Genomic DNA, 12,774 nt, shown 5'->3' on the forward strand with positions numbered 1-12,774 from the left:
GAATTCAAGTAAAAATTCTCAATTCCCCATATATGTGTACCTGAACTCTTAAAAAATTAAAGCAAACCCAGTTCAAGACATTTCTGACAAACCTGTCATTTCAATATTTTGCCAGTTATGTGAAACTGTCATGGATCACACATTGTGAAGACATTGTATTATACGCCTAATATTGGGAGAATCATGCATTATGGCGGAGGCATCAGTCGCCATAGCGACATTTCTAGTTCATTCTGGTATTTTATAGTGAAGTTATTGATTGGAGTGGTGAAGGTAAAATAAAGGAAAAGGATATTTTCATAATGATTTGAGTTATCAGCCTTTGATTAATGAAAATGTAGAGAGATAATGCATGTATTAAAACTGGTATACTCTTGTTCTTCCTTGATATGTAAATGATTTTTTGGGTCTCTGATTTTAGAGTAACTTGTAACATTGTAACTCTTGATATTTAACGCAGATTAATCTATGTCGGGTCTTTGAGGTCATTAAAAAAAGAAGATTGGTGAAAATGTAGGTGTCATCCAACAAGGAAAAGGCTCATCAGTCTATTAATTTCCATGTCATGGTTAGAAGTATAATCATCCGGGGGCATACGAACTTTACATTTCCGTATGTTTTATATTACTTTTGGCCCAATTTCAGTAAAACATTTCTATTTATATGTTTGAGCTTTTAAAAAAAATAAGTATATCAAGGTTAGTACGAAGAGGAGTTGTTCTGTGAGCGTACATAAAAACTCTATCAATATTTCAATACATATACACATCAATTAGCAAGTTATGCACTTGTCGGTAAATTGAATTATCGTTCCGAAAATACATAGCCGAGATTACATTATTGCAACGTGCATGGAAACTAATGTATACATAAAAATCGCAAAATGATTAAAGTCAGTAAGTAAAATGATTAAAATGCATGCACTTGGCTCTATACAATCTTAGGATAGCTCAGTCTCCTGATACAGGATGGCGTACATTATATTGCATTACATTACATTACTTGTGTCATGTATCTTTGGTTATAATTATCTTTGTCATTAGCTATGTGTAATGCATGTGAACACAACGCTGTGGATGACTCTTCATGCAGTAATGTTCATGTCGTACTAGTGTGTGTTATCGAAATATACTAGTACTTTGTTATCGGAGGAAATGGAAATGAAAATGAATAAAGAAGCTCGTCAAACATTTTCTCATTGTGCCGATGTGTACCATTTTCACGTCTCTGTGGTCATGGTCGTTGTTAATGGTTGTTTGGTTGCTTTAGTTTGTGCTCAATGAAGCTGTGCAACATGCGTTGTATTGGTATCTGTAACAGGGCTGCGAGAGTTCAGAGTGTAATTTGATTTCAGGTTTTCCTCTTTTTTTGTTCCCCCCCCCTTTTTACTCTGCCCAAATCCCACTTTTCTTTTTTTTTTTCAGTTCACATGAATGTATTGAAAGTTTAGTCCTCATTGCAGACTTTTTTCCACAAGTTTCAGATTTTTCGGACCTTTTTTTCTGCAAGTAGACCTACTCTCACACCCTTGTTGTAATAGAATGTTGCTGTGAGCCACTTCGGTTACTGTTTGTGACTTTGCGAATTCTCAACTCAGAATGAAAGGTACATAACTTCACTTCTAATTGAGGTAGACCTGCAGGGCGCGGTTACAGTTCGTTATTTCGGAAGTTTGTGATTTGCATGATATAGGTTCGTTAATCCGAAAATGAAACAATGTAGGCCTACACGTTATTTCGAAGGTTCGTTAATCAGAATGAAATAAGGTTTTTTTTTCAGTTCGTAAGGTTTGTTAATCCTTAAATGAAATAAGGTTCTTCATTCCCAAGGTTCGTTAATCCGAAAAATAAGATAAGGTTTGTAATTACTTAAGGTGCTTAGGAACGGGCCTATTTTTCATTTTCTGGTGTATTCTGGTTATCTTACTTTATTTTCGGACTAACGTACCTGCGGAATATCGACACAAATAATGTCCGGATTACCTGACCGTGCTCCATTTTCGGATTAACGAACATCTAGATATAGGTTTGACGCCAGCAATCTGCATGATTATGGTCGAATACGTGTATTTGGCCCTGTAGGATAACTAATGTTTAGTGAAATGTTCTCATGATGGTAATATTTTGTTCGTTTGTTCTTTCATTGTCCCTAGCCGTGTGCGATCCGGTGTGCATCGACGGGCAGGGCGAGTGCACGAGTCCAGGTAACTGCTCCTGCCTGCCGGGCTACACTGGGTCGAGATGCGAAGACACATGCCCGAGGGGAACTTACGGTCATAACTGCAGTGAGAGCTGCGCATGCGCAGATGATGTGCCCTGCGACCACGTGACTGGGACGTGCAAGTGTCCCCCGGGGAGGATGGGTGAGATTGAGACTTATTTTTTATTGAGCACTGAGTGTAGAAACACGCAGAAAACATGCATTGATATGTATAGGCCTAATCATACCATGCTACGCCAGTGACGAGTGTTGAAAGATAAACCTCGGCACTTGACACGTAATTAGGCGTGGAGCATATTGTATTGAGATTCTAGGAATGCATGCTATTTCTGTTTGAGATCCATCAGCATGAACACGAGATTTAGAGACATTCAATGTGTATTTGAAGGATCCATTACTACAAGTCATGTTTTCCTTGGTTGAAAACTTGTGATGTTTTCTTGTTCAGAAACCTCGTACAAAAATGATATAGTCATGTAATGTTTTCTTTCCGAAAAGTACTGAAGCTCTGCTTTTCACCAGTTCTTAACGACTGTTTGTTAGTTTGTCTATTTTCTGTCGCTATTTTTGAGGGCGACGTATTTTACAAGAAATGATGAAAAACAAAAACCCGACCAAACAAAGAGCGCAGCCTGATAATTACCGTTTTGGATTTCTACCTGTAGATCCAGTCGAACTGATTAACAGGTTTTCTATTCTATGGCCACCTGTGCTCATTACTAATGTGTGTCGATACGATATTTCAGGACATTGTGATAAAACAAAAAACAAAAACGAAACAAAAACGCATTACTATAGGTTTTCCCGGCCAATTTCGCACATTTGTCAGTCCATTTGATAAAACGTTCATTCAATTTAGCGAAAATCCTCGTCACTGCACATTCTGTCATTCAAATTTGCAACTTGTTCATTCAATTTAGCATTTCGATCAATGAAATTCGCACATGTGTCTTTCGAATTCGTAAAACGGGCATTCAAATTGGCACGTGGTCTTCAGTCATTCAAATTCGCCAGCACTGACGGAAAACGGTATCGGTCATTCAGTTTCGCGTATGGGCAGTCAAATTCCAAACATGTTCATTCAAATTGGCGTAATGTCATTTCTATTTTGAAAAGGTGAGAACCGTAATGTATAGTATTTAAATGTGAATTTTTGTTTCATCCACACACTGTTAAGTATAGTAAAGGTGTCTTTGACCCTAAATAACTCGAGTTTGTTGTTCTGTAACGTCCCTCTTCTCTCATACATTTTATGAGAACTATACATGCACCAGTACCGTAGATCACTTCACTTTCCTATGTCCAGTCATGGCAGCACAAGTCAGATACAGGCGTATCTCTCAAGAAGACAGGGAGAGAATCATAGAAGCGTTTGTGGGTAATAACCTTGACTATCTAGAACTGGCCGACACACTCGGAATAAAACGCTCAACGGCCAGATCAATATGTGGCCACCTATCTTAGGACAGGAAGACGCAATAAGTTGCCAAGGGGAGGCAAGCGAAACGTGAAGATGGATGACGAAATGAGAGCTCGTCTCCAACACATTGCGGACAATAACCCCTTAGCCACCCTTGAGCAAATGAAGAGAGATCTACAGGCAGTCTTTCCGCAGAAGCCCCCTGTATCTGTCTCCACCATTGCAAGAGCACTGGATGGGATGCTCATCACCTCTAAACTAGCTGAGGATGTTCCTGATGCTAGAAATTCGCCGAGAATCCTAGACATGCGCGTGGAGTATGCACAGTGGTTCATAGCCGAGGGTGTCGTTGCACACTGCGTTTTCATTGATGAGACCGGATACAACGTCTGGACAAGACGATCTTTTGGGAGAGCCCCACGAGGGATCCCTGCACGTCGAGTAGTACATGGCCAACGCGGTCGGAACTGCAATGTCACTTTTGCAGTTTCTAGTGATGTTGGGCTTGTTCACCACACCATTGCATCCGAAACCGTAACGAGGGACACATTCGAGGCTTTCCTGGCTACCACCGCCCATGAATGCGACAATGTTTTCCCTCCGAATGAGGATGTGTACCTGATCTATGACAACGCACGTCCTCACGTCAGAGCTCAACTACCTGATGATGCGAGCCCGAGGATTCATTTGAAGCGTCTTCCTCCCTATTCTCTGTTTCTCAACTGCGTGGAGATGGCCCATTCTGCATTCAAGGCAGCCATCAAAAGAGATCTGGCCCGCGCGGAGTTGCAGCAGAGGCTAGGAGACAGAGGGGCAGCACAAGAAGCTGGGGTTAACCTCCAGGAGTGGAGAATCAACCTCATTCAGCAGGCAGCTCGGCGAAATACAGACGCCATAACACAAGAGAAGGCCATCCGGTGGTTTAACCACACTCAGACCTACCTCCCAAGATGCCTGGCCCGCCAAGATATTGATGGCTAGAGCTGATCCAAGAACTTTATTCTTAATGATGATTGACGCAATATAGCACCCACCAAATGAAAATAATGAAACATGCAGATGAAAGAAATAATCACAATGTAAATTGGAACCTCCTTCTCCCAATTAGTGTCAAAACAAAGTTATGATTAATGTATCTGTGAATGAAATAATGCTATCGAACATTAAAAACACATACATGTATACATTATTTTGAAAGTACGGTTGCAAAGATGATATCAGAATAAAGAATGAATACGAAAATATGAAATGTTATAATGCTTTCAAACAATACCTATGATGAATTAAAATGAAAAAAAGGAATAAAAGCATAACGTGTCTGCTAAATTGACTGCAGTAAATGCGAAATTGGATGCCCAAGAACGAAATCGAATGAACGAGCGGAGCGTATACGTGATCACGTGACTATGTCATGCTAAATTGAATGACCGAATTGCGAAATGGTGCTTGCCTTACGAATTTGAACTGAAAAAGTGCTGATTCGAATGATGTTAATGGTAATTTGAATGCTCCAAAATGAATTTGAATGAAAAGATCATAAAATTGAAATACCGAACATGCCATCTAGGCTAAATTGTGCTAAATTGAATGAAGCAATTAGGAATTGGACTGAAAAAAGTGCGAAATTGGCCGGGAAAACCTATATTTGCGATCCCTCAACCCCTGAAGGCGATGCGTAATAAAATGACAGATGTTCTCTTGCGTGATTTTGTATCACATTCTTTTTGATTTTTCCGGCTCGTATTTCATATTTTCATTCCATATCACTATCTGTGCGAACGGTGTTTAACAAAATCTAGCCCATTCGATTTTGGTAGCCGCTAAAGTGCATCCCCTGCTGGAAATAACACAGTGTCCCACTGTGTTTTCACAATGTTGTCACATAGATTCGACTATTTGAAAACCGCTCGAATATAACAGTGTGAAGATAGTTTCACACTGCCGTGTGATTTTTTACTTATAGTAATGTTCTGTTTCACACTGTGAATTGATGCAACTTGTTCACATTGTTAAAATGATCGTGTAAAGAGATTTCACATTGTGCTCACAATGTGTTCACACTATGTTTCACATTGTTTTTTGCACTGTGGGACAATTGTGATCTTTCAAAGCAGGGTTATGTGTTTTCGTGTGTGTGTGTGTGTGTGTGTGTGTGTGTGTGTGTATGTGTGCACATCTGTATGTGTGTATATTCCCACCATCCTTTTTGTTACGTATTTTGTTTTTAAAACGAAATTTCAACTCTCTGTTCTCAATTCATTTAATGCAATGATATCCTAATATCTGGAATCTACCCATCATGTGTTTGTAATATGTTTTTGCTGGTTGACGACTGAATTTCGTTCTGTTTTAGGGGACGATTGTTCAATTCTGTGTCCTGCTGGTACGTACGGCCGTAACTGCAGTGGTCAATGCCTCTGTCGGACTGACACGGGGACATGCAGCTCTATCAATGGTCTGTGTGACTGCGAACCTGGGTGGACAGGATCAACGTGTAACGAGACGTGTCCATCCGGAACGTACGGAAAAAGTGAGGTTTTTGTCCCAACCTATCCCGTCCCCCATCCGTGTTTTCTCTTTCCTCCCCTATGTTTTAATTACATTTTGTTTGGTTTAGTTGTTGGGGTTTTTGTTTGAAACCCAGTGTATCTCCACACTCTCCTCCGATGTGGACTGAAGATTGTCTCTTCAACCTATTCTCAAAGTAGTTCTTTGATCTCCTAAGGGATGGGCTTTAAACTCACACCACAGGTACATAAGCAAAGAATGCTGGTCAAGTTCATGGGTGAAGTCCGACAAGGTCAAAAGTCAAATGAACTTACCCTGATAAGCACTGTACTCACTGTGGTGTCCTGTCAATAACTTTGCAGACCTTTGAGTTGTGACCACAAAATCACACCATAGGTACATCACCTAAAGATGCTGGTCAAGTTCAAAATATTGGTGAAGTCGACAAGGTCAAGGGTCAATGAACTTACATAAAAAACACTATACTAACAACTTGCGATATGAAATCTAGACGTCGCTTGGCGTTTGCCTTGATATTTCTTGATTCCTCGTCATGAGCGAAAAAGGAAAAACGGTTTCTAACAGTGTCTAAAAACCATGTTTCGTAATCTATCATGCTTATATGGCGTCCGTTTCTTGTTTCCAAGTATAAAGGTATGCTGTACACTAGTACCGGTAAGAGTGGACGTCAAAGTTGTTATTATACTATGACACGTCGAATTTTACTGGGGATTTGGTTAAAAGTACAATTACGTGGACTGGTACATGGGTCTGTAGATGAGGCAAACTCCGTGGCATCTGTTGGGTGGCAAAAGTCATCAGATATTGAAAATTAATGCCCTCTCCAGACTGCTCCTATCACTGTGACTGTGGCCACGGAGGTTCTTGTGAGGCAGTGAACGGCTCGTGCGTCTGCCGAGCTGGCTGGACTGGAGAAAGGTGCGACGACCCTTGTTCAAACGGCACGTTCGGGGTTAATTGCATGAAGAAGTGCGCTTGCGCACATTTCGAAGCGTGCGACAGATTTACAGGTGAGTAATTTTGTGGAACCTTTGATATCTTTGTGCTGGAAAGGAAGACAGAAAACAAAAATCATCAAAATGATATCCAAGAGAAGATGTAACAACAATATTACAGTTTCCATTATACAGTATTTACCTCTAGTTGCGTACTCATAAAAGGCTAATGCTTTATACTCAACCAAAGTCAATTTGATAGCTCTGCAGCAAGCGAAACCATGTCATTGTATTTGAATACACTAACGGAACCTATGTCATTATAGGAAGCGTTTTCCAAGAACTTCTTTGTGTAAAATTTGAATCCGTCAACAACAACAACGACGACGGCAAGAACAAACTGGAATGGAGCTTGTCTTTCACTACATGAATATACAGACTTTTTTATGTTTGTCTTTGTTTTTAGACCTAGCATTGACTCATTCATTTCATTATAATAATGTTCAGTAGCCACGCTGAATTCTTTTCCCCCTCCTTGTTCGGGTGTTTATATTCCCAGCTTTACACATATGCAAACAGCATGAGTCATTCAGATATAATCATTATATTCGGTATATACCTTGGAGCGCTTCCAATATCTCGCAAGAAACATGCCATTGCACTTTCGTTCGGTTTGAATTTCATCAAGTGCATGCCGTCACTCTTGGTCTTCAGAGCCAAATCCAGTCAAGAATACTGTCCCCTTGTTCATAACATTATGACCATTATGTACTTAAAGGATTTTTATTCGTTTTTTTCTTGGTAGCGATTTGTAACATATGAAAATGAATCTGATTCACGTTGACATTTTTTTTTTCCCGCCAATACATCAGTTGGGTATTAGTGGGGAGTGGCGGATTCGAACGAATGCGAATGTGGGAGAGTACAACCAATACAGCGAAGTTCCAGTTACAACGAAGTAAAAATCCAGGTCGCCACATTATCCGTTCTATGTTTTTGTTGTTTATTTTGTTCGTTTATAACGAAATTTCGATATAACGAAAGAAAACTGCCTGTCCCGAGAACTTCATTATAGCGGGAGTCCACTGTGTATAACAATTATACGAACGGTACATCATTTCGAATAAAAAGTACGGTGTGGAATATGAATCAATTCTGTAGAAGGCTAATTGAAAAGTGGTGTCCTCCGATCCCAGCTTCCCGGTTCCAATGCCATATCGGAACTTGGCAACTGCCCTTTTACATCCTGATTACATACAGGAAGAAGCTGAAAGAGCAAGCAAGCACACAAAGTTAATGAACAACAAGATTGGGGACATGAGGGGGAATCACCAGAAAAAGAAAAAAAAAGTGTTTGCAAGCGTGCACTAATTGCTAATCTTGGCACACTTATGGAAGAAGAATGACAACTCGTGCTATCCGCATCTTTCGAAGGATACTGCTGGTGTGGGCCCGGTTTTCAGGGCGCACACTGCAACGAGACATGTGAACATGGATACTATGGGCCCGGATGCTCTCGCCGATGCACCTGCAACAATGGAGGTCGTTGCGACTCTGTCACGGGTAAGTGTAAAGTGCCAATATGAATCCTTACATCCGTTCGTATTTACCTGCTTGTTCTTATGCTCTTCTTGTCTCGTATTCTTCTTCTCTTTCTTTTTTTTTTTTGTATGTTCTCATATCCTGCCTAATTCACTCACACATTTTGACTGTTTTGTATATACAATGAATGTGAGAATGAGGATATCCGGACCTTTTGCCTAATTACTTTACGCTGTTACATTACCGTTTCATCTTTCCGGCCACATCACCTCATAGCAAAATCACTATCATGGAAGTGTCTTTGAAAGAATACGCGCTACGTGTTCAGTAAGCCTACTTTTGTGAACTTTCAATATGAATGTAATCAAAGTTGACACTTCATAAATTGTAACTGTTTTTGTTTTGTTTTATTTGAATAAAGACGCAACACCTGCAGACAGATAGCTTTCTGAGCTGATATCATGAGTCCCTCTGGCAAATTTTCTTACCAGTCAAGCATCTCAATTCAAATCAATTTAATTTAATTTGATTTAATTTAATTTAATTTAATTTAATTTGATTTAATTTAATTTAATTCAATTCAATTCATTTATTTCGTTCTCATTTTTCTTCCAACAAAACATAACACAAGGTAAATCAGAAAATACATCATAAGCATAATATATACAGTACAAAATGCGAAGGATAAATGATAGAGAACAAACTAATAGAAATAGATTATGTACACATACGGGGAAATACTTTGAGGAGAAAAAAAGAGAACCGAGAGGTCCACTAAAAAAAGCAGTGCTTGTAGATTGTGGACTACTCAAGAATTTCCTCCAAATATACTTACTACAATATTACAAATACATTACACATACATTACATCTCTCCCTCCCTCTATCATCTCTCATCTCTCCCCTTGCTTCTCTTTCTTTTGATATTTCTCACTCTATATCAAATTTATTTTCCATTTATAAATTTTCTATTTTTCGTAGGCCGTCATAAATTATGTAATTTATGTTCTCGTTTATTGATTATCTGTCATTTCGTGTTCTTTATATTACTCTTTGCAACTATGATTTTACTCTCATTGTATACTCCTCCTACCAAAAAAAGAAAAGAAAATATAAGTAAGTGTTAAGACAATAAAAAAATGAAGAAAAGATAGAGAAAATAATATGTTGAGTTGCAGAATCAAGAGAGTCTGGAATCACGGCAGAAAATCACTCGCTTGTACAGGCTACTGTTCTATTGTTTGTCTCTTTTTAACGTTTTATTTGGTTGTGCCATTACCCTTCGAATTTACGACCATTTTCTAACATTTTTCTTTTTCCTCCGCTCAACCCGACACTTTGTAATTATCATGTTATACTTCGCACTTTCTTAGAAACATAAGTGTAAGTTACAAGTATAGAAGCTACTCATCACAGACTGATATTGAATGCTGTATAGTTTCGGATAAAACGCATCCGATTTCAATGAAACTGATCTGCGGCCAACATTGATAGTACCTCGCCTACGTACGTTTTACTACTTGTAACTTAATGGTTGTTTATTTAATTATTTGATCCCTTTCCCCTCTATTACTCATGATTTTTTTTTTGTATGGAATTCATAACTGGATTTCTCCGATAGGGTCGATATAATATTACTATTTCCTCTTCAGGTTCTTGTGATTGTGCATCCGGTTGGCACGGGGAATCCTGTGACGAGGCGTGTCCCGATGGATCCTTTGGTGTCACCTGCCAATCAAACTGTTCTTGCCGCCACGGAGGATCTTGTCACCACGTAACTGGAGACTGCGTGTGCGCTCCAGGATACAGCGGCACTTCCTGTGAGCATCAGTGCGCCAATGGAACGTACGGGATTGGCTGCTCGCGAACATGCGATTGCCAGAATGGCGGGGATTGCCACCACGTGGATGGAAGTTGCACATGTACCGCTGGTTACCAGGGCGTATTTTGCGCCCAAGTGTGTCAAGGTTCGAAGGTTTTCACATTTTTTTTTTCTGAAGAGGCCAACTTCCTTCCCAATTTTGACGAAGTGTTTCAGTTATAACTATTATCATATCATATGTACGATTAAGGGTGGCTGCAGCCTGCCCTCCCCCCCCCCCAAATCCGTTTGGACTGTACAGTACTGGTTGAGGTGGGGGTTCATGTTTTGAACATTCCTATTGAGATGATGAAAAGCCTCTTATGAAATATGAAAGAGCATGTAATTCTAAGAAGGATTCAACGTTTATTTGATGAAAATTGGTTTTCAAATGGCTGAGATATCCAAAAAAAAAGTGCTAATAATAAAAGGCAACATGCCACAACTTTATTAAGCTCTCTTTGTTTTACCTTGTTTTTGGATATCTCAGCCACTTTAAAACTGATTTTCATCGAATAAACTTTTGATACCCCTTAGAACTGTATGCTCTTTGACATCTCATAGAGTGGTTTCTGAATATCTCGCAAAACGTTAAAAGCTAAATCCTCACCTCGACCAGAACTGAACAGACCCTTTAAGGGGGAACAAGTCCCCAACCCCCCCCCCCAAAAAAAGGCAATTACAAATTAAAATTACACATTAAAAACACATGCCTTTGACTACGAGCGTTACATAAGACTACCCCTCCCCCATACGGCCTAGATGCAACCCCCTCCCCCTCCACTTACAATGCTCTGTAAGTAAGTATAATAAGTGAATAAGTATGTAAGTAAATAGATAAATAAATAAATACAAAATATATAAATACCTGAATTATATATATATATATATATATATAGAGAGAGAGAGTATGTATTTCCTCCCATGTATAAAATAACTCAAATTACTGTCGATAATTTCTGTTGTGGCGAGGCCCCCTATGTTATATTATTTTCAGAAATAATATAGGCCTATACCCTATAGATAACTATGTAGTATTCATTTTCATATTGTTTTCAAAGAAGTATAACCTGCATGTGGCAGAAGAAGTTGCGTGGGGAGGGTTTTCTCACTAGAATAGTAATTTTCCATAACAATTATTGCATTCAGGGTTATTACCACTGGTAACGTTTCTGCGTACGCAATGCCAGTGACTTGCTGCAGAGGTGGTTCTAAGAGGATTTAAATCTTTCCTATATCATGTCTGTCATATGTTGTGTACAGATGGGTTTTTCGGTGTGAACTGCTCCAGTCGATGTCGTTGCCAAAATGGCGACTGCGATCCCATCTCAGGGTCGTGTTCATGTCGGTCCGGATGGCAGGGCGAACTTTGCGACTCTGTGTGCGATGCGGGAAGCTATGGAGCAAATTGCAGCGAAACCTGTCTGTGTCAAAACGACGCCCAGTGCGACAACGTCGACGGGGAGTGCACTTGTCAGAGCGGATGGACCGGCCGGTACTGCGACCAGCGTTGTCCGACGGGCACATACGGACGTGGGTGCCTTCATCAGTGTGCGTGTGCCAATGGAGGAGCATGTAACCATGTAAACGGCTCATGTGCTTGTTCTGCTGGATACACGGGGCCCTCGTGTGAACAGCAATGCTCAGGTTCGTTTTGTGTTGGGCAGCTCAAAGATTATTAGCGGGCTTCAGATCTGCGACGCCAGTCCTCACGACACGGCTTTTAGAAAAAAAAGGAAAGAAAAGAAAAGAAAGAAAGAAAGAAAAAAACAAAACAAAACAAAACAATCAAACAAACAAACAAACAAACAAACAAACAAAAGCAATGCTATTCTGCACATGGACGAGACAGCTTTCCCATTGTCCGACCCATTGCAAGAGGAAAGACGTCATAATGCATCAGCGTGGCAGATGTTTAAACCTGAAAGAATGCAGGATGTTCACCCATAAAAAGGCAATTTTCTGTATTTCATAATAATACAATGTAGATAGATTAATAAATAAGCAGATGGATGAATATATTGAATAGTTAATATATGAACAGATACATGAATATTATATATATATGTATATATGAAGAGTTTGTTTGCAAAAACCGATAAGTCCATATTTGTCAAATGGAGATATTTGCGATTAAAGGTCAACAAAAATAAAGAGAATAATAAGAAAATTTTTGCTTCTTTTGACCATAACTTCAAAAATATACCTTTATATGTAGTGACCAATATAATCATTTAAAAGGTATTATTTTGTACTTTATGACAGAGA

The 12,774-nt window shown here is 39.4% G+C and overlaps 1 protein-coding gene and 1 pseudogene across 2 annotated transcripts in view; both read left to right on the forward strand.

Moving 5' to 3' along the window:
* The first annotated feature begins 2,255 nt into the window (after positions 1–2,255).
* LOC140238368 (uncharacterized) overlaps positions 2,256–12,774 on the forward strand; it is a 40,427-nt gene continuing 29,908 nt past the window's right edge. For both annotated transcript variants that reach the window (XM_072318301.1, XM_072318302.1), the window contains exons 1-6: positions 2,256–2,362; positions 5,994–6,170; positions 6,997–7,179; positions 8,539–8,667; positions 10,298–10,612; positions 11,770–12,153. In XM_072318301.1, coding sequence (XP_072174402.1) covers positions 2,359–2,362; positions 5,994–6,170; positions 6,997–7,179; positions 8,539–8,667; positions 10,298–10,612; positions 11,770–12,153 — 1,192 coding nt within the window. In that variant the 5' untranslated portion in view covers positions 2,256–2,358. The remainder of the gene's footprint in view (positions 2,363–5,993; positions 6,171–6,996; positions 7,180–8,538; positions 8,668–10,297; positions 10,613–11,769; positions 12,154–12,774) is intronic.
* Positions 3,529–4,621, forward strand: LOC140237794 (uncharacterized; annotated as a pseudogene).

This window comes from Diadema setosum, chromosome 14, assembly GCF_964275005.1.
Source record: "Diadema setosum chromosome 14, eeDiaSeto1, whole genome shotgun sequence".
In the NCBI taxonomy this organism is placed as follows: domain Eukaryota; kingdom Metazoa; phylum Echinodermata; class Echinoidea; order Diadematoida; family Diadematidae; genus Diadema; species Diadema setosum.